General features: G+C 44.4%; 1 protein-coding gene across 2 annotated transcripts in view; it reads left to right on the forward strand.

The window, feature by feature from the left end:
* LOC144768360 (serine/threonine-protein phosphatase 4 regulatory subunit 1-like) overlaps window positions 1-24,232 on the forward strand; it is a 393,513-nt gene that overhangs the window by 154,545 nt on the left and 214,736 nt on the right. For both annotated transcript variants that reach the window (XM_078651958.1, XM_078651957.1), the window contains one exon: window positions 13,793-13,935. In XM_078651958.1, coding sequence (XP_078508084.1) covers window positions 13,793-13,935 — 143 coding nt within the window. The remainder of the gene's footprint in view (window positions 1-13,792; window positions 13,936-24,232) is intronic.

The following is a 24,232-nucleotide window of genomic DNA, read 5'->3' on the forward strand; positions in this document are numbered from 1 at the left end:
TCCTCGATCTGTCCGCGGCCTTCGACACTGTGTCTCACTCCATATTACTGGACAGACTTCATGACATGGGGATACAGGGCACACCACTGGCATGGATACAATCATTCCTGTCTGGAAGAACGCAACAGGTGTGGTGTCGGCCCTACTTGTCAAAAGATAGGAAGCCCCTTGGTTGTGGAGTCCCTCAGGGGTCGGCCCTCAGCCCTCTCTTTTTCAATGTTTATATGTCACCGTTGGTGAGGGTTGTTGAGGCCTGTGGAGTCAGAGTGGTCTCTTACGCTGATGATACTCAGCTGATTTTTTCATTTAGAGACCACTCTGACAAAGGGCTCGCAAATTTTAAATCCTGCCTCACTAACATTGTTTTATGGATGACATCTAATACACTAAAATTGAACACCGATAAAACCGAGGTGCTATTTTTTAATCTGAAATCCCCACTGCTGTTTTCCATATGGTGGCCACCTGAGTTGAACCCACCCCCATCCCTGCCAACTCTGCCCGGAACCTTGGGTTTTATATTGACAATGAACTGTCGTGCAAAACACAAATCCAAAGGGTCACCTCTGCCTGTTTTGGCAATTTAAAAATGATTAAAAAAATCTCCCCCTACCTTTCCAGGGACTCGATGAGGACCGTCGTGCACGCCCTCATCACCTCACATCTGGACTACTCTAATAGTCTCTATGTAGGGGCTCCTGCATATCTATGTCATCAACTACAGATCGTTCAGAACACGGCGGCAAAACTGATTTGCCACGTCCCCTACCGCCACTCCATTTCACCATACTTAAAGAACTTGCATTGGCTCCAGATATCTCATCGCCTCCAGTTCAAAGCCCTGATCCTGGCCTTTAGAGCACTTAATGGGAATGGTCCAGGCTATCTCAGGAACAGACTGAAGCAGGTCCAATCAGTTCGTTCCCTCAGATCTAACCACCTTAGTCTATTGCTCCCGCCCCATTTCCATCGCTCCAGAAGAGGAGGCAGAGCTTTTGCGGTGGTTACTGCTAAGCTATGAAACTCCCTGCCGCTTAACCTCAGACTAACTGAATCGGAACCCCAATTTAGGTCCAAATTGAAAACATATCTGTTCTCCAGTTACTAGCCGCCTTGGTCACTACCGTTACTGTCCACAGCGCCGGGACACCCCCGGCGGGGGTAGCCGTGCGCTTAACAAATTCCATAATAATAAATGCTTCAGAGTATTGTGCACCAAACAATTACTTTAGGCTAAGTCTTCAAGACAGCAGGCTTGTCTGGATATACATCAAAGTATGCAGTTGTGAACCTGCAACACCTTAAACTCTGACTCGAGGTTTGAACTCTGGACATCGCAGTTAAAAGATGCACAATGTTGACAGGTTCGCTGTCATTAGCTTGAGGGAAGACACTGTTATTAGTTGGACACACTTTGCATCTTAAGAGACGCAACATGATAGCTACAGAACTTCTATGCCTAGAGTAGTATAAACATGCTAGAAGGTCTATTGAGCCATGAGAACAACAATGTATTAATGACATCGATCTAGAGAAGGACTATCACAAGACCTAACAGTTGGAGTGTACCTGCTGGACTTGTCTATTTGTTTACTCCTTGGTCACAGAGCTTTCCTTTCTATCATTACATTTGAAGTGGAATTCTGATGCTGAATGAACAATGGAATAACTCTTACTATGTGGTTCTTTTTGATCAGCAATGTGTAAAGCTCGGTACTGACAGAGCTACAGATGGTACTAACCTGTCTCTAGTACACTAGATTTTCAACCAACATTTGCTTAATGGCAGAGCATTAGGATTCCACTAAAACATAGAAATATTGACATGAATTGCTTTACAAAAGCTTTTACTGATTATTCATTTTCTAAAGGCAAACTGTGTGACCTAGTTCAAATGTTAATTGAATTCTTCTTAATCTTTTCTTCAAGGTAGCCTCTAAAAGTAGCCCATGGTTATTTTTAAATATTTATTTCAGGTGTTAACTCCATACCGGTCTAGTGGAATTTGCTCAGACTGTTCTACCAAACACCTGAGCTATTGAATGGATTGCCTTCAGCATTGTGTACCATAGTCCTCTAATGCACCCTGTAACTACTTCACTAAATAAGTAACTTTGCTGGCTCTAAAGGAGTTATGTAATTGCACCCAGAAATCCTCATAGCGGAAGTCATCAAATGATTCCAACCGTCATTTAGAAATAAACATACTAATCCACTACAGATAGTCAAGATTCTCATCAACAAGAGGAATAAAGAACTCATTGAAAAATATCCTAAAACAAGGCCTATTACCGGACAGATGGATGCCCATTAGTTATATTTTCAACCTCTCAACATCAAAATAGTAGATCTTAGACTGTGTAGCCCAGACTCCCCATGTGCAAGAGCTTGTCTTTTAACATTAATGTATTAATTTCCAAGACAAAGTGTCCTGGCAGGATGAAATGGGGCCCTTTGAAACGCCGACCAAGGTTAGCAAAACCACTCGTCTTTGCACTCATATAGTAATTAAAAATGTACTTGTATTTTGAGGTCAAGCAAAATTTGGCAGAGCTTAAACTTGCTTATTTGTTTAGCCACTTTTGGGACTCTGTTCCCAATCATTGGAACCTCACCTACCAAGATCTAGGGATAGGAGGGTTATGATGGTGTTCAACTGGAGCTTCTCCAATGGCTTGACAAGTGGACAGGCAGGACAAAAGGTGTCAATGCTGCTTTGAAACTTTAGAACCTGTGACTTCTGATGGTTAACTCGTACCGCCGATTTCTCACCTTAGTCTGTCCCAAAGTGGAAGACTGAAACCAGAGATTGTTGCAGCAGTGCTACACTGCGTCGGTTGGTGGCATCATGCTACTTCTTTCTGACTGTAATGCCTCCTGTTTCAGCGCCAACCCTGGGTGCTGACATCAGTTCCTATCTTTCTACACCTTCTGATATGGATCCAGAGCAGCACCCTAGACTTTGCTGGACCGCTGACGACTCCAAAATTTTTCCACTGTGTGCTAGTGACCAATGTCCACACCATGCCGTGCCACTACTACAGAAAGCTGATTTTGGTCACTGACCCCCACAAGGCATGCTTTTGGTTCCTTGGCTCTGGACATAACTCCCGTCCAAAGTTCTGTGATAAATGCTCCACGATGCACCCAAAGTCGATTCAATATTGGAGGTGAAGTTGTATCACCGAACACAAGATGAGCTTGCGTCTTCATGCAGATCCTGCGCCCACTCCAAGTTGTGCTCATAGTCATGGCCATTCCCATGACCTCTCCACTTCCCACTCAAATCCTCCGGTAATGCCAAGTATAAATGCAAGCATAAGAAAGCAATTGGAAACTCAATCTCATCCTGACATACCAAACCTACAGAGAAGGCTTGAAGGTGTTGACATGTAAGTCACACTCCCTCAAGGTCATTAACATGTAACCAGTTTCACAGTTTGTCCCAACACGCCCTGAGTTCCCTGGGATGTTGTCGAACCCACTGCAGAATGAGGGTCCTCAAGGGGGCTTTGCTGAAAAGTTTCAGTGCACCTCCGGGGTGTTTCAGGTCCCATGGAACTGCAGACACCTCCAGTCTGTTAACACTTGTGGCCCCTCCCTTGAACAATCTGTCCCCCTTGAAACCTATTCACAAGCTCCCACCTCTCTGGTGAACACTCAAACTCTTGCCCCACGATCCCCACCTGGTCCTGATGCCAGTGGATGATCCATGTCGATGCCCCTGTCGAATCCCAGACTGACATCTGCTAGAACTTAACCAGTTGCCATGCATCTGAATTCTAACTCTGTTTCTCTACTGCGTCACAACTATCTGCAGAAGGTACATTATCTTTTTGACTTGGACTCTGATACTATCCCACGGTAGGGTTCACCACAGGATAATGATGGTTGTAGTGATGATGGTGAGTGTGATGGCTTGAAACCTCCCCTGAGAATAGTGCTGGACTAACACATGGGTCACCGACAGAAGAAAGTGTATAATTTCCAGTGGTATTTCATTGGGCAACCAAGGTACTAGAATTGCAGCGGCCCTACATTGAGACTATAATGTTCTGCCAGTAATTCTACAGCCTGGGCCAGGAATGTTGGGGCACTTAATTGCATTTAATGATAACCTTCAATTATCTTCATAACTACCTGGTGTCAACCATATTCTATCCTGCCTTTTAGCTGTTAGATGGCCAGATACTGTAGGCTGGTCCCCTGAAAAACAGATTTTCTCACAAGCACCCTACTGTGGAAAGTCTTATTGTACAGCCCTCGACCCAGTAATGTGAAACGTAACCTATTTCCTACCAGTCCTGTGGATAGGCAAACCAAAAGAACTGATTCAGAGGAAAACACATATTTGCTAAAGGCAACCTGGTACTGCAATCCATAAACACAGTCTGTCTCTTGGGATGAGAAAAAAAAAATGTAAACAAACAAGGACCCCCTGGGTAGTGATAGCTAGAGACTCCTAGGGCAGGGTAAGCAAGCTGTATGTACAAAAACTTCCTAGGCAATCTAAATGGCAGAACACAGATAAATGGACCAAGTGAAGCTAGGAATAGGCAAACAATCAAGGGAAAGCATTAATAAAAAATAATCATGATTTTAATAGACACATTAAAAATCATATAGAGAACAGGGTGTTCAAGTTATATGACAAACAATTACATAAAATAACACGATATACACTCGTTATAGGTTAAAAAGACACCAACAACATAATGCAGTGTCAACAATAAAAATAGCAGCAAAATTACTCATGAGACACACATGGCTTTGGGACATAGGCAGTGAAATCTTTCCAGCAGTCCTGAGGTTCTTAATGTCTCCCTGGCCCAGAAGATCCATGATGGACAGGATGCGGCTAATTAGATTATCCGTGCCTGTTTGGATACTATGGACTGTACTGGCAGGTCAGTCTGTACAAGTGTTGTCCTTCATAGACATTCCTAGACAAAGTCCACTGGATTCTCCGTTGATGTACAGGCTTCCCTAATGGACATGCCCTTTTATGGATCACACCACTTCAGAGAGAAGCCAGATTCCACTTGTGAAGCCTTAAACAGTAGAGCTTCAGCATGTTCTTGGGACTGCTGAATCTGCCAAACTTCACCAGTTATAAAAATGTGCGTGCTATTGCCGTGGTGTGGCATATAGACCGAGATAGCCTTACCTGGCAATGATACGGCAGACAGCCTAGTCCTTTCACAGCTATGGACATGTACTTGGCAGACAGTGTGCAGACAAGCAGGGGCATCAATCCTCTAACTTCTCTTCCTCTGCTACCACGGCCTCAAAACCTCTTTAGTTTGCCCTCAGCGGTGCATACACAACTAGTAGTAGGCTGGATACTGCACTTCCTGCCAGGTTGCCAATTCATCACATTCAATAGATGTTTTTTGAAAATTGTTCAAAAAGGATATGCTTTACTTTTTGTCACCATGCTGTCCAATATACTTCCTGTCCCTAAATGAGTTTCTGCGGAGCACCTAGCCATCCTACTAAAGGAGGTGAAGAAGGATGGTTTTTTGCAGGTTCACCTTCTCTTTTTGGTTACTTTAGGTGTGATGACTGCACATTGGGGGGCTGACATCCAGTGTATGTGCTCTGATCTCTAGAAGCGTATTCTTGTGGGTACAAATTGGCAAATTCCCTGATTGGCAAGATTAACTTATATGTAAAGCCCCTAGAAAAAGCTACTCTGAGTACCTAGGGCCTGAAGGTTAAGGTGCCTTTAATGGATTTCACCACTATCTGTGCCACCAATAAAATAGCAAATAAAGGTTTGGCGCTAGTCCCTGTTATGCAACCTAGTTGGCAAGTAAAAAGATATCCAAATTGTTAATCCTACTTGGATAGTTTAACTGACCTATAAGTCCCTAGTATAAGGTAACGAGGGTACCCAGGCCTGCATGTTGAAGTGTCACTTGTGGAAGCTAGTGGTTCTTTTAAGTGTGCACCACTGCAGTGGCAAATAAAAACATGCCAGTTAAAATACTCTCAATTTCGACTGGTCAACATGCCCAACCTTCCATATTTATTGCCTATAAGTCATCCCTAAGGTCTACCATAAGTGCCCAGAGGGTAGGGTGCATGGTTCGAAGTAGCAGCGCATGTTTAAACTGTTTTACGTGCACCGCTTGTAGAAAATCTCAAGTCAATTTTCCCTATTGGAAAGCTGAATGCCCCATGGGATAACTTTTATTAATTTCAATAAAGTGTAAGTTCCCAATGAAACCAACTTGAAGGTTGTGTCAAAGTGTCATATTAATATTTACATTAAACCCAACTTAATGCCAAAGTCAGATTTAACAAAATTATTTTAGAAACAAAGCTTTACTTTTCAAAGCTAACTAAAAGGCCACTGGTACCCTTTTCTGATTGGCTCAGCAGCTTACAACTTCCATAAATGCCTTGTGAATTAGGTGTCAAGTGTTCTCAAGAACTGAGAACAAAAGGAGCCATTTGCTGTGAGGAGTTTCCTCTCCTGTAGCATGATGGCTGGGAAGGGCCTCAGTGGGCTAATTACACTTCAAATGCATGTTGCTTCTGCAAGAACATATGAGACTGTGCCAGCCAGCCTGGGTACTCTTTACTTTAGATTAGGGTGGGTAAAGGAGCTCTACACGTGCAAAGAAGGGTCTGGCCATGTTTAGTGGGCAGAATAGTGCATTCTGGGATAAGTAGATCCCATACTTCCCGGTGAGTAGTCATACGTAGGTCAGATGTCCCAAAGAAGTTGTAGCTCTATTGGCTAGGGAGTCCTCCCTCCCACCAGCTTGTTCAAAGGGTAAACTTGGCAACCCTGCCAAGAGAACTCTGATCACTTCTGGACCTGTGGAATACAGGAGGAGGAGTGTGCCTGCTGGACCCCTGGACTTCATCTAGGAGGACTGCTCTTTCTGCAGCAAGGATTTCACCAAGGAAGGCTGTGCCTGCTGTTTGACCTGTGAGAAGCACCCACAAGAGCTGGATCTGCTCCCACTTGTACTTAGGACAGAAGAGTGGTCTCTTAGGACTAGTTGCCTAGTCTCCTATACTGCTACAGGGTCACAAAAAGTTACAAGAAGTAACCTGCAACCTAAGGTGGAGGAATTTCCAGTTGACCAGTTCCAACTGGTTTTGCCTTGGATCCTGGTGGTGAATCCTGCGATACTGTGTCTTGACTGCTGAGTGGTGTCCTGAAGTCCTGGGGTCCTTATAAAATAGTCAGTGTGGACTCTTCCTGCCTAACCCTAGTAGTTGGTACTATGAACATTTTTCAAGGATTTTTGCTGGGAGAACAATGGTGACCAGGACCAACCTGGAAGCCAGCCTGCAGAAGGTCCGTCGCCAGTCTGATTCGAATAAAATCTAAGTACCCTCATGGAAGATTTCAGTGGGACCAGTGCCAAGGAGGTAGCCACAGATGTGAAGCTCGTATTCAGACCCCGCAGGCAGGCCTCACCATCAACAAGACAAATCCTCCAAGAAAAAGTCTAAGTCCAGAGGTAAAGATTTAATTGGGATGAACCTGATCCCAGTATCTAACCCATGCTCCATCACGTCAGCCATAACTTTTGACTGTGACCCGGCCTAGCGCAATGAGCTAACCGCAGTAGGCACTTTGTGCATTTTGGCGCTGGATTCAAGTTGAAAAACTAAAATCTTCTAAAAATCAGATCTCCGATTCCCTAAAATAGATTTGTCACTTTGTTGTCATTTTTAAGGCTATAATGTATACTATCTTTATAAATTAGAGTGGAATGTTTATTATGCTGTTTCTTACTTTTTAATAGTTTTGGTGTTAAATGCTTTACTCTGGTTGTCTCCTAAGTTAAACCTGACTGCTCTGTGTTGATTTTATTGAGGCCTAAGTAGACCCTATAGTTAATTGCGGCATTAATACTTGATGAGGTCTCTCAACTCCATCAGCCAATAATCCAGTTTCCTGCAGGAGGGCACACCTGTTAATTTTTAAAGGTTCCATAAGGAGGGTGCCAAACTCTTGGAAAGGTAGTGGTTGCTATTCCCACTACTTCCCCATCTTAAAAAAAAAACAGGACAGCTGTCTCTAGCCTGTCCAGGACATCCAACCTCTGAATGCCTTCCTGTGGAAGCACAAATTCGGATTGCTTCCATTGGCTCAAATGCGTCATGCTCTGGACCCAGGGGAGTGGATAGTGTCCTAGGGCTTTCCATATGTGTATTTTCATATACCCATCTTGCAGGCACTATCTTGGATTCAAGATAGGTGTTTGTATACACCATTCAGGACACAGGAGCTAAGTAAAGCTTCTTTATTCAGTTGCACGGAGAGAAAGGCCAACACGTCTGCTCACTGACGGTTCAGGCCATAACTGACGACAACTCTGTTATGACATACAACATTCTACCTCGTGCTAGAACAAGGTAAGTACTGACTTAACAATGCAAAGTAATCATTAGTGAACACAACGGTGGGCCAGGAGCCTTGTCCCCTCTGGTCTCACCCGCGCCTCTTTCGCGTTCACAAAAGTAATAGCGGTGGTTGGCCATCTTCGGAGGTTTGGAGTTGCTGTGTTCCAGTTCCTCAATAACTGGCTGCAGAAAGGCAGGCCCACCTGAAACATTTATGGACCACCGTTAGACAATGGCAAAACCATTGGGAGTTTACCATAAGCAAGCTGAGGTCACACCTGATTCCATCACAAAGGCTCTCATTCATCATGTAGATTCTGGAATCTGTGGCATTCAGGGCCTTTTCTCTGCAGCAACAAGTACAGGCCATTCAATCTTAAGATTTCGATGCATCAGGTTCACTCTGGGATCCTGGTGAGGCTGGTTCTGAGGTATCTTGATTCCTTAGCCTTCTTCCTTGTCAACTAAACCATGTGGCACATAAGAGCCCTGCTGTGGAACTTAAAATCCTATGGAATCCAGCATCAAGGCCACGTTTCCAAAACTGTCCAGGCCTCGAAGGAGATGGCCCAACCTGCATTGGTGGCTAACTGGTCCCAGTGGTGACGGACGCATCACTGATGCTTTTTAGGAGGTCATCTTTGGAAGGCCTCTGGTCTTCATTGGAGGTATGGCTCCACATCAGCCGTCTGGAGGTGCAGACCATTTGTTTAACCCTAAAGCCATTTCTGCTGTCCATCAACGGGAGGCTGCTGCAGGTTCTGCCATCCTATACTGCAAAATCCAGTACAGCGTAGGGTCCTGGGGTAGGGCTTTGTATCTGTGGAGGTGGCTAGATCACCTAGACATCTTCCTTGCCGCCATCCACCTGCCAGGTCCCTAAATGCCAGAGTGAGCAAACTGAATAGGTGTCGTCTGGAAGATTCCGAGTGGCATCTACTTTCTGAGGTGGCGCAGAGTGTCTTAAATCAGCATTTCTCATACAGTGCAATAAAAGTGATCAACAGCCTGGTGAGGTACGGTAGAATACAGAGTGGGAAAACCCTGGCTAGATCTTTTCGCAACCATTGAGAATGCGCAGTGTTAACACTTTAGCTTTTTGCAGTTTTTCGAAGAGCACTCATTAGGGCACGCATTCTGGCTGGTATGTGACAAGAGACTGTTGTACGCCTTCCCACAGCTATCTCTTCTGCCTTTAGTTCTGAAGAAGATCTGGACCGTCTGGACACAAGTCATTCTCTTGTAGCTCCGAATGGGGTTAGGAGAGTGTGGTGCCCAGAACTCATGAGCATCTGTACTCCAAACAGATTGCCACTTCAGGAGGACCTCCTTTCTGAGCAGCAGTGCAGGGTCCTACACCCAAATATCTGCTGTTTACTCTGCAATGTGTGGAGAATGAGCACCCACAGTAGAATGGGGTAGTCCCTAGGACACTGGCCCTTTACAGGCAAAGAAGCCAGATGTCCTTCTTTTGTGTTAAGTCCTTAGCCTAGCGAAGGTTTGCAGTAGGCATTGTTAAAAGTAATTTGTCACCATTTTGGTTCCTCTGTGTTTGCCGGATCAAACACCCTTTTTTTTTTTAAATCACTTGCACTAATGAGTTTTATTAAGGTTTGACATAGATGTTTCCTCCTAAACCATTTGCGATTCCAAAGTGGGACCTTTACTGGTCAACATCCCTCATGTAAACGCCCTTAGTGCCTAACCCAGCAGCTCTCTGCATCCTTTAACTTAATTACTTTCTTTCTCACTGTAATTATGTTGACTTGTGCGAGTGAACTGCAGACACTTTCATTTAATATTTGCTACATCATTCTTTTTCCTAACAAGATGCTGAGGACTCGGGTGGCCTTCTTTCTGAAAGCCATGCCTCCTTTCCACTTTGGACAATTAATCAGCCTGGCAGTGTTCTTTTCTGCCTCTCACTCCTCTAAAGAGAATGGTAGGCTCAATCCGTTGCCCCACAAAAAAGCTCTATATTTTTAAATATTCATAACAAAGAGCAAATAAATTGCACGCTGTGACAGAGGACCCTGTCAAGATTGACAGTCCGCTGCATTACGATCTTCTTCACACTGGGCAAGAATAGCCTCATAGGGTCAGATAACTCATTCCACCAGGGACAAGAACACTACCACACATTGGCACAGGGGTCGCCTATCCATGAAATCTTCCAGGCTGTGACGTGAGCATTGCTGCATACATTCCCAAATCACTACTGCCTGGACAGCCAGGTCCAACAGGTAGGACACTTTACCTGGTCAATTCCGCAAAACATTTTGGTCTGAGTCCACTACACAGACCCTCCACCTTTGAGAGCTACTGCTTTAGTATTCCAAGATGAAGACTCTGCTGTTGGAAGTGTCCATCAGAAAAACAAGTTACCTGTTTTTTGTAATGCTCTTTTTGGTGGATACTGAAACTAAAGATTCCTCTGCGCATTCTTACCTTCCCTGTCTGTGGCGTGAGCTCATTCTAACATCTGAAAAGGTCCAAAGTTAGTTCTCAGCACACTGTTACCAACAATTGTTCATGCTCTACCTCTGAGGGCGCGGAAAAGGGAAAACGCAAGAAAGCAGGAAAGGGAAAACACAAGAAATTGACACCCGGGTACAAGGGTGTCTCTTGTATTCAGCTTCCTCCCCGTCACTTCTTAGGCGTTATTGAGGCAGCAGTGAGTTGCACTACTCCACTTGCAGGCCCGGGAGAGCACTGCTTAAAAATACAAAAAAACTCCAGCTCCAATCTGGCACCTGTGGGATATTCTAATGTAAGGAAATTACAGTATCCATCAGAATTAACAATGGTAAGTACCTGGTCAGCTGGAAAAATCTGTGCCTGTGAGGAAAAAATATCAAATCGGTCGTGTTCGAATGGGACCAGCACCAGCACATCTCAAAGTGAATAAAATCGAGCCTAAGCCACCCTCAGATGAAGCAGCGGATGTGTGGCTTTACTTCTCTGAGGTCCACGTACTTACCAGGTGTTAGTGTCAAACGGAAATCTTTTTGCAGTTAAGATTAGAGAGAATATTAGCACTTTGTATAAATTACAAACCCGGATTCTTAACTAGGTTAACTAAGTTTAATGAAATTGTTGAAATGTGTTTTTCTGGCACCCCAGCTATTTTTCTCTTATATTTGTTGGCGGTTGCATGGTCAGGAAACTTGCAGTTTTAACTTGAGAAAACCCTTGAAGTCACAGGGGGATCCAAACCAAAGGCTCCAATACTACCATTGGGTTAGACACCACCTAGAAAACATTCCAAAGGGTTTGCAAAACAAACTTTACCGTCTAGGTCGATAAGAAATATGGTTTTTGAGATGTCTCCATACTACCCAACTATCAATATCTCACTCAGTCAGTGTGATGTGCCTAATGCCAGCACAGATGAGCCACCGATTTCTAGGCTGCACAGGTTAGTGACATCGCCACAATTTTCAAGTGTAATGTTTGTGTCTAAATAGCTTGAAAAATGCAAATGGATCATGACCAAAATATTAGAAATCGTACTAGTACCCTCTTCGTGCCTTTCTAGTTTCAAACTGATTACTGCAATTGCACACAAATCAAAAAATATCAAAATGCTGTTGTTGAATTTGAATTTTAAAATATTTATACAGCGCGCGTACACCCAAAGGTTTCATGGCGCTACAGTAGGCAGAGTCTCTAAGGTCATGGAGCGGGGAGAGAAAATGAGGAGAATTTATGAGGGGAATGCTTTGGAAAAAAGAAAGGTTTTTAAGGCCTTTCGAAAGGGCTGGTATTGATTGGAATTCACCCCTATACAGTTTAACAGTTACGGAAGATAGAGTTAAAAGTAGGAGAAAATAGTTTTTCCTTATGTCATCTTGTTTCTGGAATATTTGATAAGATCATGTGGCAAACTAATGTGCATTGACCTTTTTTTTTCCTAAGGTTTTGAAGGATTGTCATCTATGTGTGTCTCATTCTGTGTTTGGCTGTGCTACAATTCACCCTTTGTGTTTTGTTGAAATAGAAATACTCTAGTGGAATGCACTTTGGTGTGTTCGTGTGTAACAGACCATACATTTTTCTTACAACAGGTTTCTTTCTCTCCCTTGCTCCACACACACCCATATCAACCCCTGATTATATATTAAAGGTGTTTGCCTGGCCTTGTTGGATACGATGCAGCCAAATGTCAACTATCTTAAATATGGATGTCTGTTTACTCAGTTAAGGAAAATAAAACTTTACAGGGAAGCTAAATGCCAAAAGTGGTTAGACAAGTGATCCCTTATTGTACTATGTAAAACAGTCAGGACGTGCTTTAATTAGTAGCCAGGATGCCCGTAGGGTTGCAGAGCGCTTTATAAATACTATAAATAAATAAAATAAGTATGTCGGAACGTTGTCTCGGTCTTTCTCCTATGTACAGTTATTGGGACATTATGGTTGAATCCCAATTACGTGCCTCTTTCAGAAAAATGCACCCAAAGTCACAAATAGTTAATCCACTCAAGGCTCGTCCTAACAAATGTTGATCAGTTGGTGGTATGCCATTTGGTACAATGAAAACTGAATATTATAGTGATAGGCCACACAGAATATTTTTGTATTCATATTTATTTTGGAGATTTTACCCCAGAATACATAGCATTAGCTGGTAGTAGGTGTTTTAGATTTTGGAGGAACATTTTTGCCTGAAATTTAAGATGGTTGCTCAGTTTTTGAAAACAATGCAACAGCATTTCTCCGAGGCACATTTGCCAACCACACTTTTCACCTATTCGAGGCCTGCCGTTTTTATTTCTGCCCCAGGACAGCGTTGATGCTCAGTACCCGGAGCCATTAAATAGGCATAGATTTAGGTAGTGACGAGCCTGTGGCACTCTTAAAGTGAGCCTCTCTTTACACATTAGAATATATCAGAAGGCTCTGCTAGGTTTGTTTGCTTTGGTGGCGATGGACCACATAAAGTAATTATTTTCCGTCATGGTATTTCTACCGCTATCAAATGAATATAAACTGGTCCTTCTACATGAAATAAAGTATGGGCCCCATACACCCTGGCAGGGCACAGCAGAAGTTCACTTGCTCACAGTGGCCACAACAAGTCTTAAGTTGACTGCAATCTTTATATCTGGTCTGACTCAACCTCAGTATAGATTGGAGCATCATTCAAATGATCACACCTCTATGCACATGGCTGGCACTGACAGTGAGGCCTAAGTGAGGAATGCACTGTGCTGCTGGGGAGTGCTGGAAACCCGTGCTTATCTGTCCGCTTTGGCCCTCCAGACGGGGAGGGAATAATTAAATGATAAGTCTGCGTTTTAAGAGCTTCCCCCGCCATCCACAATGTGTATGAAATAAAAATAAATAAGTCAAAGTTATTTGCAATTCATTGAAAATCGAACTTTAAACTGTAACATTTTTCTTTGTTCCTCCACAGAGGCTTCAGTGCGGACAGAGTTGATGGAACAAATTCCACCTATTGGCATTTTCTTGCAAGAGAGCCGACCAAACTTTCCCATGGCGTTCTCCGAATACCTCATGCCTATTGTTCTGAGATACCTCACAGACCCCAACAATCAGGTAGGAAGACATCCACTCACAAATATTAAATTCAACAGACCCTACCTAAAAACAATTTGATTTGGACGAGGAGTTGTAAGCAAAACTGTCAAGGAAAATGAGCTTGTTTGTGAAAAGTTAATGACTAAAGCTGAACTGATTTCAACCCTCCGAGCAAGAGCATTATTACCATGGAAGCAGTTCCAAGTTTGTGTACGAGGCACTAGATTTGGTAGCCAAAAGGAACATTTCACTTTGCAGATTGACCACGAGCCAAAACCTAATGATTGCTTGTGTACGTGTTGTGCTGCTGGTACTGTAGGGCGATATTTAGGAGGACGGATTATGCAATTGTTTTCTAATGCTTTTGTTACAGTTTTGAAAAATATAGGTTCGAGGCATATGAGCTGCAGATTACACACTGTGCATAAATCACCACGTAGTGTTGTGCCCGGATGTTTGCAGTTTGTTTTTGTCCTGAAAAGTTCTTTGGAAGTCACAAGATAGGTGACTCCTCCTTTGGACCATATTGCGCATGGGCATCAACTCCATCCTCAGATTGTTTTTTTCCGCCATCGGGCTCGGATGTGTTTCCTGCGCTTCGGTTTGGCACCGAATTTCATTCGGCGCGCAATCCTCACCCAGTTCAACGGTATTGTTTCGATCGCGGTCCCCATCGACGCAACTCTTCACGACTTCGAAGTCTTCGATTCCGGTCGTCAACGAAGGCCTTCGTGCCTACCTAGGCCTTACTCTCTGGCTCATTGAAAGGACGCCATTCAAGAAGTGTCCTCAATGTTGGTCGAAGTTTCCCCACACCGATCTACATGAGGTGTGCAACCTTTGCCTCTCCCCAGAGCACGAGCCCAAAGACTGTTCCACTTGTGCCTCCTTCCTCTCCAAGCTGACGATTCGGGACTGACGATCTCGAAGAACCATGGCTCGATCCCGGACGACATCTTTGAAGAGGGCGTCGACGTGCCAGAACAGCAGCGGGCCGAAGAAAGTGCCAGCTCCTCTGATGCCGAAGATTCAGACGTCGAGGACATCACTCCAGCTCAACGGGTCGTAAGTACACACGTCGGCCTGACCCTTCCTAGACACCCTCCAAAAATGCTTCCGTCACACCCTCACCTTCGGGCCCGGGTGCACAGCGAGAAACTGCTTCCCACGCCCTGCCTTCGGGCCCGGCAAAGAAGCCTTCTAAGCCTTGAGGCGGCTCGTGCTCGAGTCAGCCTATTCCCGATGTCGATCCCATACGGACACCGAAAAAGAAGCCATCTTCCTCATCCACGCCGACCGCTTCAACACCCAAGCACTCTGCGCCGAAGTCTGGCACCGGCTCATCGACGTCAAAACCGCACTCAGAGCCGAGTAAAAAACTGCCTAAAGGTCCAGACTCCCATGCTTCGGAGCCGAAAACCCCCGGAACCGAGAACTTAGACACCGATAGATCTACCCTCCACAGAAGAGCTTTTTGCACCAGATCCTACTCAAAAGACTCTTGTAAAGGATCCTAAGACTGGCCAACTGACTCTTAGCTCCAAGAAGAGACCACTAGAGGCGCCTGCACCTCCTCCTCCTCTTCTAAAGAAGAGAGACACTGCAACCTCTTCATTAAGGGTCCCTTCTCCACCACCTCCCCATACTCTTCCTCCTCCTCCACCACATCATTCTCCTACATCATCCCCTAATCCAGATGATGATGTAGGTACAGACTCTGATGACACAGGTTGGGGGGCACATGACACAGTAGGGACCAATAGTCCCCCTCAATCACCTAATCCATGGGATGATTATACCAACCCTGATGTGCCTTACGTCCCTCAAGATGATGTATATCCCTCCAGGCCTTCTCCCCCCAGAGGACACTATAGGTTTTAACCTACTAGTCCATAGGGCTGCCTAATACCATGGGGTCGACTTGCACACAGACACTGTGGTGGAAGATTTCTTATTGGACACTTTTGACACTTCACAAAGGTCCACTTCGCCAATGCTTAAGGGGGTCATTAAGCATTCAACAGAGGTATTTAAAGAACCTGTCAGGGCTCGAGTCCTCAACCCATGCATTGAGAAAAAATACAAAGCTGCCCCTACAGATCCAGTTTACATTAGAGGCCCAGCACCGCTAGATTCCTTTGTAGTTTCTAACGCACGTAAACGTGCCAATTCACAAACATCAGGTGAGGCCTCACCACCAGATAAGGAATCTAAACTCCTTGACACCTCCGGCAAACTAACAGCGTCACAAGCAGCTAACATATGGCGCATTGCCAATACTCAAGCGCTATTGGCAAGATATGATAGGGAGACAACAAAAATACTTTTTTAGGGTCATGGGGATTTAAAGACCAGGCTCTGACACGCCCCAAATATATACTGAACAACAAAGAATATCAGAGGGTCTACAACTATCAAAAGGAGTGAACGCCTAAAAAAACCAACAGGAAACTACAGCACCATGTCTCGTGTAAAATCTAAATGAGGTCACCCCTATAACTAACCCACATAGTGGTCAGGTAAGGATGCCCATCAGTCACCACACAGAACCGCCCCTCATCATTTGGGTTTCCCTTTCAGACCACCATTAAAGGTGCCACTTGTCATTCACAGGGAGGGTATAGATAGTAAGAAGACCCTCACCTGATCAGACAGATCTTCCGTGGTCTTACTTCTCATTTGAGAGGCTGTTAGAGAAATTAGAGGGGACTGACGTCGCAGTGCAGAAAAAAAGTGTAAAAAATAAGAAAAGTGTGAGCTAAAATTGGATGAGGGGGTGCTGACAATAATTTTTATTCTGGTGCTACCCACTCTACCAAGGTTAAAAAGCAGTTGATGACAATCACAATGTTCTTGAATTGTCTAGATGTACTGTGAGGTCAATTCAGCAATTAACGACACATTATGTCATTGCTTTCATCAGGACCAAAAAATCAATCAAATGATAGCTACTGCAACTGAGTGATAGTGTAACAAAAAAAGTGCTTAGAATCATACACTGATACAGAGATCACCTGAATCCACTAGGTGCTTGCATCATTTTCTCCACCTGTCCAAGTCGTCACAAGTGTCCAACTTGGAAGATGTACAGACCTCACCCCACCTGGCCACGGCTCAGGAATGGGGGAGCACCGCTCTACAGAAGGAGAAAGTAAAAACAGAACTAGCTGAAAATGCCACTCCTTCATAGATTGTTTAAACAGAAAGGAATCCGCGTCACTCATTCACAGACAATGCTCCACTGTAACTATGTAGTCAGAGAAAAGACCAGAAAAGCCATGGTCTTAAAGTTAAAAAGTCTCATGAGTCTTACCGCTAGAAAGTGTACATAAATGTACCTAAGATGGACGGATAGCCTCTGACTAAATGTCTAGCGAGTAATCCCTTTCAAACAATCCTACTATCTCAGCGCGAGTCCTACCTGTCCGTCGGTACTCCGCACTAAAGCGTCCGAGCCGATCGGGGAGGTGCAGAGATCTGCAAAGGCTGCAGTATATGACGCTTGGCGCCATTTGCCAGTTGCCGATCACGTGATCACCGTCTTGGTTTAATGAGGTGTCCGATTGGCTGAACAAGCAGCCAATCACAGACCCTCGTTGGGTGTTTGTAAGTAGAGGTAAACACTGCTCGTGCATGGAAGCTTTAAGAGGGAGGAGTTTTTTGGAAGTTCGATGAACAAAACTTTAACAACTCAAGTGAATGTAAACAAACAAACCAAAGAGCAAGTATATTGCCAGTGATAGTCGGCTGACATCGTCGATGATTTTAATGATATTGATGACAAGCCAGACACCTGGAAATAAAGCTTTTAAAATTCAATTCTTGTTTAATTTCACAAGTCGTCTTATCAATTGGTATGGAGATCTTAAAATATGCATACAAAATGACGGCTAGATGCATCAAGCTACGCATACCTATCATTCATGTTCCTTATGATGAACACTAGTGGAGTTAACCGTTATCTACGTTTGTAGATGTTTTCTTGCGCCCTTTAGTGCATAAGATGCCCACCTATCTAAAAGACACAGCAGACGTACTACGCCTGCTACCTGAGATTGACTTTGATAGCTCCATGGATCTCCTCGTTTCCTTCGATGTGGAGGCTCTTTATACATCAATACCGCAGGACGAGACCTAAGAAGTCATCCAGCTCCTATTACAATCTCAAACACTGGACAGTATCACCCCAGTCCACTTCATAATGGCCTGTGCCACCCTGGCTATGAAGCGCAATTACTTTAAATTTGAGGATACTATATACCTTCAGGTATCAGGGACCAGCATGGGGAGCGTTTATGCTCCCAGTCTGGCAAATTTGTATGTTCACTCGTTCGAACAGGAACATGTCTTGGCAACCACCAACCCTTTTCTTGGATGTATCAGAACGTGGAGAAGATATATCGATGACGTTCTAGTGGTGTGGTGAGGCACGAGCGAGAGATGCCAAGAATTTTTACAGTGGTTAAACAGCAGGAATGATTTTCTGCGGTTCACGATTGAAATAGGAAGAGATAAATTGTCTTTCTTGGACTTACTGATCACCTCAACTCCAGAAGGGTTACATTCTGAACTTTATAGGAAACCTCTGGTGAAAAATTCTCTTCTGTGCTTTGACAGTCACCATCCCAAGTCCCTACGGGAAAATCTACCTTTTGGGCAATTTCTCAGGGTCCAGAGGAATTGCTCGAGTGCAAGGGCCTTTAAAATCCACTCTACGGCCCTTTAAAAAACAACTGATTGCACGGCCGTATCCAACCAGATTGGTACAACATTCACTTAAGAGGGCCAGCAATAACAATCGCCTGGCCTTGTTGGAGCAATCCACGCCTAAACCCCCCCTCGAAAGGCTGACCTTTGTTACAACTTTTGGGACACTGTCTAATAAAATACAAAAGGTGGTGAAACGAGATTGGTCGATCTTGAACTCTGATCAGGCAACAATTCAGACCCCGCTCTTTTCTTTCAAGAGGGGACCGAATCTTAGAGATCGTTTGATCCACACTAGGCCACGCCAAGTAGAACCCAGGGCTCTGTGTTCTCTCTGGGACTTTCCCCCTGTCATGGGTCATGTCAGGCCTGTCCACAGACCAAGAAATCAACAGAGATAGATATTGGGACTATGAAACCGTGGATCCAGACCAAGTTTACAAACTGTAATAGCAACAACTTGATCTATCTCATTGTGTGTCCCTGTGGGCTCAAATACATAGGGATGACCACCCGAAAGGTTAAAATCAGGATATCCGAGCACAAGAGCACCATTAGGTGCAAGAGACAAGCTACAAAACTAACAAACCACTTTTTGGAGGTGCGCCATCCATCTACGGCCTTTCAATGGACAGTAATTGAACAACCTCACATCCCTGCACACGTTTCCGACATATCCAAATATCTCCTACTTAGAGAACAGAAGTGGGTTTTTAAAATGGGTACGAACTGTGTAGGGCTCAATGATGATATACCCTGGACCATTCTGTAATATAAAAAGTCTTTATTGCGTTATGGTCCTTGACTGAGGGTTCTGTGATGTTTAGTTATAGCTATATCCAGTTACACTGTCCACTCGGCTTAACTCCACTAGTGTTCATCATAAGGAACATGAATGATAGGTATGCGTAGCTTGATGCATCTATCCGTCATTTTGTATGCATATTTTAAGATCTCCATACCAATTGATAAGACGACTTGTGAAATTAAACAAGAATTGAATTTTAAAAGCTTTATTTCCAGGTGTCTGGCTTGTCATCAATATCATTAAAATCATCGACGATGTCAGCCGACTATCACTGGCAATATACTTGCTCTTTGGTTTGTTTGTTTACATTCACTTGAGTTGTTAAAGTTTTGTTCATCGAACTTCCAAAAAACTCCTCCCTCTTAAAGCTTCCATGCACGAGCAGTGTTTACCTCTACTTACAAACACCCAACGAGGGTCTGTGATTGGCTGCTTGTTCAGCCAATCGGACACCTCGTTAAACCAAGACGGTGATCACGTGATCGGCAACTGGCAAATGGCGCCAAGCGTCATATACTGCAGCCTTTGCAGATCTCTGCACCTCCCCGATCGGCTCGGACGCTTTAGTGCGGAGTACCGACGGACAGGTAGGACTCGCGCTGAGATAGTAGGATTGTTTGAAAGGGATTACTCGCTAGACATTTAGTCAGAGGCTATCCGTCCATCTTAGGTACATTTATGTACACTTTCTAGCGGTAAGACTCATGAGACTTTTTAACTTTAAGACCATGGCTTTTCTGGTCTTTTCTCTGACTACATAGTTACAGTGGAGCATTGTCTGTGAATGAGTGACGTGGATTCCTTTCTGTTTAAACAATCTATGAAGGAGTGGCATTTTCCGCTAGTTCTGTTTTTACTTTCTCCTTCTGTAGAGCGGTTCTCCCCCATTCCTGAGCCGTGGCCAGGTGGGGTGAGGTCTGTACATCTTCCAAGTTGGACACTTGTGACGACTTGGACAGGTGGAGAAAATGATGCAAGCACCTAGTGGATTCAGGTGATCTCTGTATCAGTATATGATTCTAAGCACTTTTTTTGTTACACTATCACTCAGTTGCAGTAGCTATCATTTGATTGATTTTTTGGTCCTGATGAAAGCAATGACATAATGTGTCGTTAATTGCTGAAACATGTCGACCTCACAGTACATCTAGACAATTCAAGAACATTGTGATTGTCATCAACTGCTTTTTAACCTTGGTAGAGGGGGTAGCACCAGAATAAAAATTATTGTCAGCACCCCCACATCCAATTTTAGCTCACATTGTTCTTATTTTTTACACTTTTTTCTGCTCTGCGACGTCAGTCCCCTCTAATTTCTCTAACAGCCTCTCAATTGAGAAGTAAGACCACAGAAGATCTGTCTGATCAGGTGAGGGTCTTCTTACTATCTATACCCTCCCTGTGAATGACAAGTGGCACCTTTAATGGTGGTCTGAAAAGGAAACCCAAATGATGAAGGGCGGTTCCGTGTGGTCACGGATGGGCATCCTTACCTGACCACTATGTGGGTTAGTTATAGGGGTGACCTCATTTAGATTTTACACGAGACATGGTGCTGTATTTTCCTGTTGGTTGTTTTAGGCGTTCACTCCTTTTGATAGTTGTAGACCCTCTGATATTCTTTGTTGTTCAAGATATGATAGGGCACATTATGATGAACTGGAATCCATAATGCAGCATCTACCAGATAAATACAAAAATAGGGCCATTGAACTCATACAGGAAGGTAAAAATATCACCAATACTTCCATTCGTTGTGCCCTAGATGCCGCAGATACTGCCTCAAGGGCAATTAACACCAGTGTCCTCTTGCGTAGGCATGCCTGGCTATGTATTTCCGGTTTCAAACCTGAAGTACAAAATTCCATCCTCAATCAGCCATTTGATGAGAAACACCTATTTGGCCCTAATGTCGATGTATCTTTAGAAAAAATGAAAAATGACACCGACACAGCTAAATCTATGGGAGAATAGCAAGCTCCCAGACATTCGTCGCTCATCATACAGAGGCAACACAAGAGGCTACTGCTCCGATAGCCCTCCACTTCCTATAAGACCCCTAGTCAATCCACATTCTCTAAGGGCTACCAAAGAGGGGGGATATAGGGGTAACAACAACAAAGGCAGATGCAAAATCAACAACTGCCGCTCTGCCTCCACCCCTACCCAATGACTTTCCTCCACTTCCCGGAAGACTACAGCAATTCCTTCCTGCCTGGACCAACATCACACCAGACAGGTGGGTGCGACAAATTATTCAATCAGGTTACTGTCTAGAACTAACATCTACCCCCCCCCCCCCCAAAACATACCGCCCAAACAGCGATCAATGTCACAAGAGCATCTATCACTGCTAAAGCAAGAAGTAATATCTCTACTGGAAAAAGGTGCAATAGAACCTGTTCCTCTGCACCAACAAAACAAGGGAGTCTACTCCCTATACATTCTTATCCTAAAGAAGGACGGCTCTATAAGACTTATTCTAGACCTCAGACCTCTAAACATATACATACAGTCAGACAATTTTCACATGGTCACACTCCAACAAGTCCTTCGTCTTCTGTTACAAAACGACTTCCTTGCTACACTAGATTTCAAGGACGCATACTTCCACATAGCTCACAGGAAGTATCTCAGATTTGTAATAAACGGACAGCACTATCAATTCAAAGTACTCTCATTCGGAGTCACAATAGCACCAAGAGTATTCACCAAGTGCCTAGCAGTAGTGGCAGCACATTTACGAAGACAGCACATCCACGTCTTCCCATATCTGGATGACTGGCTCATAAAAGCCAGCTCCTACAACCAGTGTGTAGAACGCACTCATGCCACTATCCATCTGCTTCACAACTTGGGGTTCACAATAAACCATACCAAGTCCCACTGCAAACATCCAAAGTACAACAATACCTCGGTGCCACAATAAACACCTCAGCAGCGCTAGCTTATCCCACTCCGGTAAGGATAGCCAGCATGCAAGCTCTTCTCACAAAGTATCAGCCACAACAGTCCCTTCCAGCACGAGTGTTCATGCAGCTCATAGGGATGATGGCCTCTTGCATTTTCATAGTGCCCCATGCAACACTTCAAATGCGTCCTCTCCAAGAGTGCTTAGAACGCCAATGGAACCAGGCTCAAGGTGGTGCCCGAGCAAACTTGGCCGATTCCCGGTGGAGCTGACAAATGTAGCTGTAGAGGAGTCTGGCCCTGGTTTCACCCCCTCGGCCGTCACCTACCCAGCCGGTCATCTGACATTGTTTTCCTCGTTTCCCCTTGGTGTTTCCCTCCCTCCCGTTCCCTCCGTGATTCTTTGATTTAATTGATGCAACTATGTAACCTGTAACTCTGGGCGGATACCAAAACTATTTGTACTTACCTCAGTGCACGAGCAACCTTTGCAGATGCTCGGTGGATCTGTCATATGCAGCTATAGAGGAGTCTGTCCTAGGTCTCACCCCTTCGGCCGTCACTTACCCAGCCGGTCATCTACACTGTTTTCCTTGTTTCCCCGTTGTGTTTTCTTCCCTCCCCCTTACCTCCCTCTGTGATTTTTTTATTTAATTGATGTAACTATGTAACCTGTAACTCGCTGATCCTCATGTAAAGCGCTCTGATACCTCCGGGTCTAGCCAGCGCTATATAAAACTTTTCAAATAAATAAATAAGGTCAATTAACAGACCTAGTGTTGGTGGACAGTTGGACTCATTGCTCTCTGCAGTGGTGGAACACCAAAAACCTTTCCAAAGGGCGACCGTTCCTAGAGCCAGTTCCTCAGATAGTCTTGACAGCGGACGCATCGCTCTCCGGCTGTGGAGCCTACCTGCTGCAACACACCATGCAAGGCAGGTGGACACCACAACAAAAGTTACTTACTATCAATCATCTGGAGTTACTAGCCATATTCCTAGCATTAAATGCTTTCCAAAAGCAAGTACCAAACAAAGCTGTGTTAGTCCGCACAGACAACATGACAGCCATTTATTACATATAGAAACAGGGCGGAACACACTCCCTACAACTCTTTCAGCTAGCACAAAACATATGGCGGTGGGCTATACCTCAAAACATATTCCTCTTAGCCCAGCATGTTCCAGGAGTACAAAACACTATAGCAGATCTGTTAAGTCGTCAGACACAACAGATCCACGAGTGGGAACTTCATCCGCAAGTTCTTCAACCATTCTTTCAGATGCGGGACAACCTCAGATAGACCTCTTCGCCAGCCACGAAAACCCAAATGCCCAAGGTTCGCTGCCAGATATCCACACCCACTGTCCAAAGGCAATGCGATATGGATGAACTGGTCAGGCAAATTTGCGTACGCTTTTCCGCCTCTACCACTCATGCCACTAGTAGTACGCAAACTACAGCAGCATTCTCTAACCCTTATCCTAGTTGCTCCAACGTGGGCCAGACAGTCGCGGTACACTATACTGCTACAACGGTCTGTAGTGCCGCACCAAAAGCTATACCTAGCTCCACGCCTTTTAACCCAGAACCGTGGAGAGATCAGACACCCTGACCGAGCTCAACTCAACCTTGCGATCTGGCTCCTGAAATCCTAGAATTCGGATATCTTAACCTTCCTCCTGACTGTATGAATGTCATAAAAGAGGCTAGCCATCCAACCACTAGAGCATGCTATGCAGCCAAGTGGAAACGCTTTGTAATATATTGTCACAATAACAATATTAATCCTCTAGACGTGTCTATTCAACACATCATACCATACTTATTACATCTTCAAAAATGTAACTTAGCCTACACGTCTATTAGACTGCATCTTGCTGCCATAG

The sequence above is a fragment of the Lissotriton helveticus genome, chromosome 7, assembly GCF_964261635.1.
Source record: "Lissotriton helveticus chromosome 7, aLisHel1.1, whole genome shotgun sequence".
Taxonomy (NCBI): domain Eukaryota; kingdom Metazoa; phylum Chordata; class Amphibia; order Caudata; family Salamandridae; genus Lissotriton; species Lissotriton helveticus.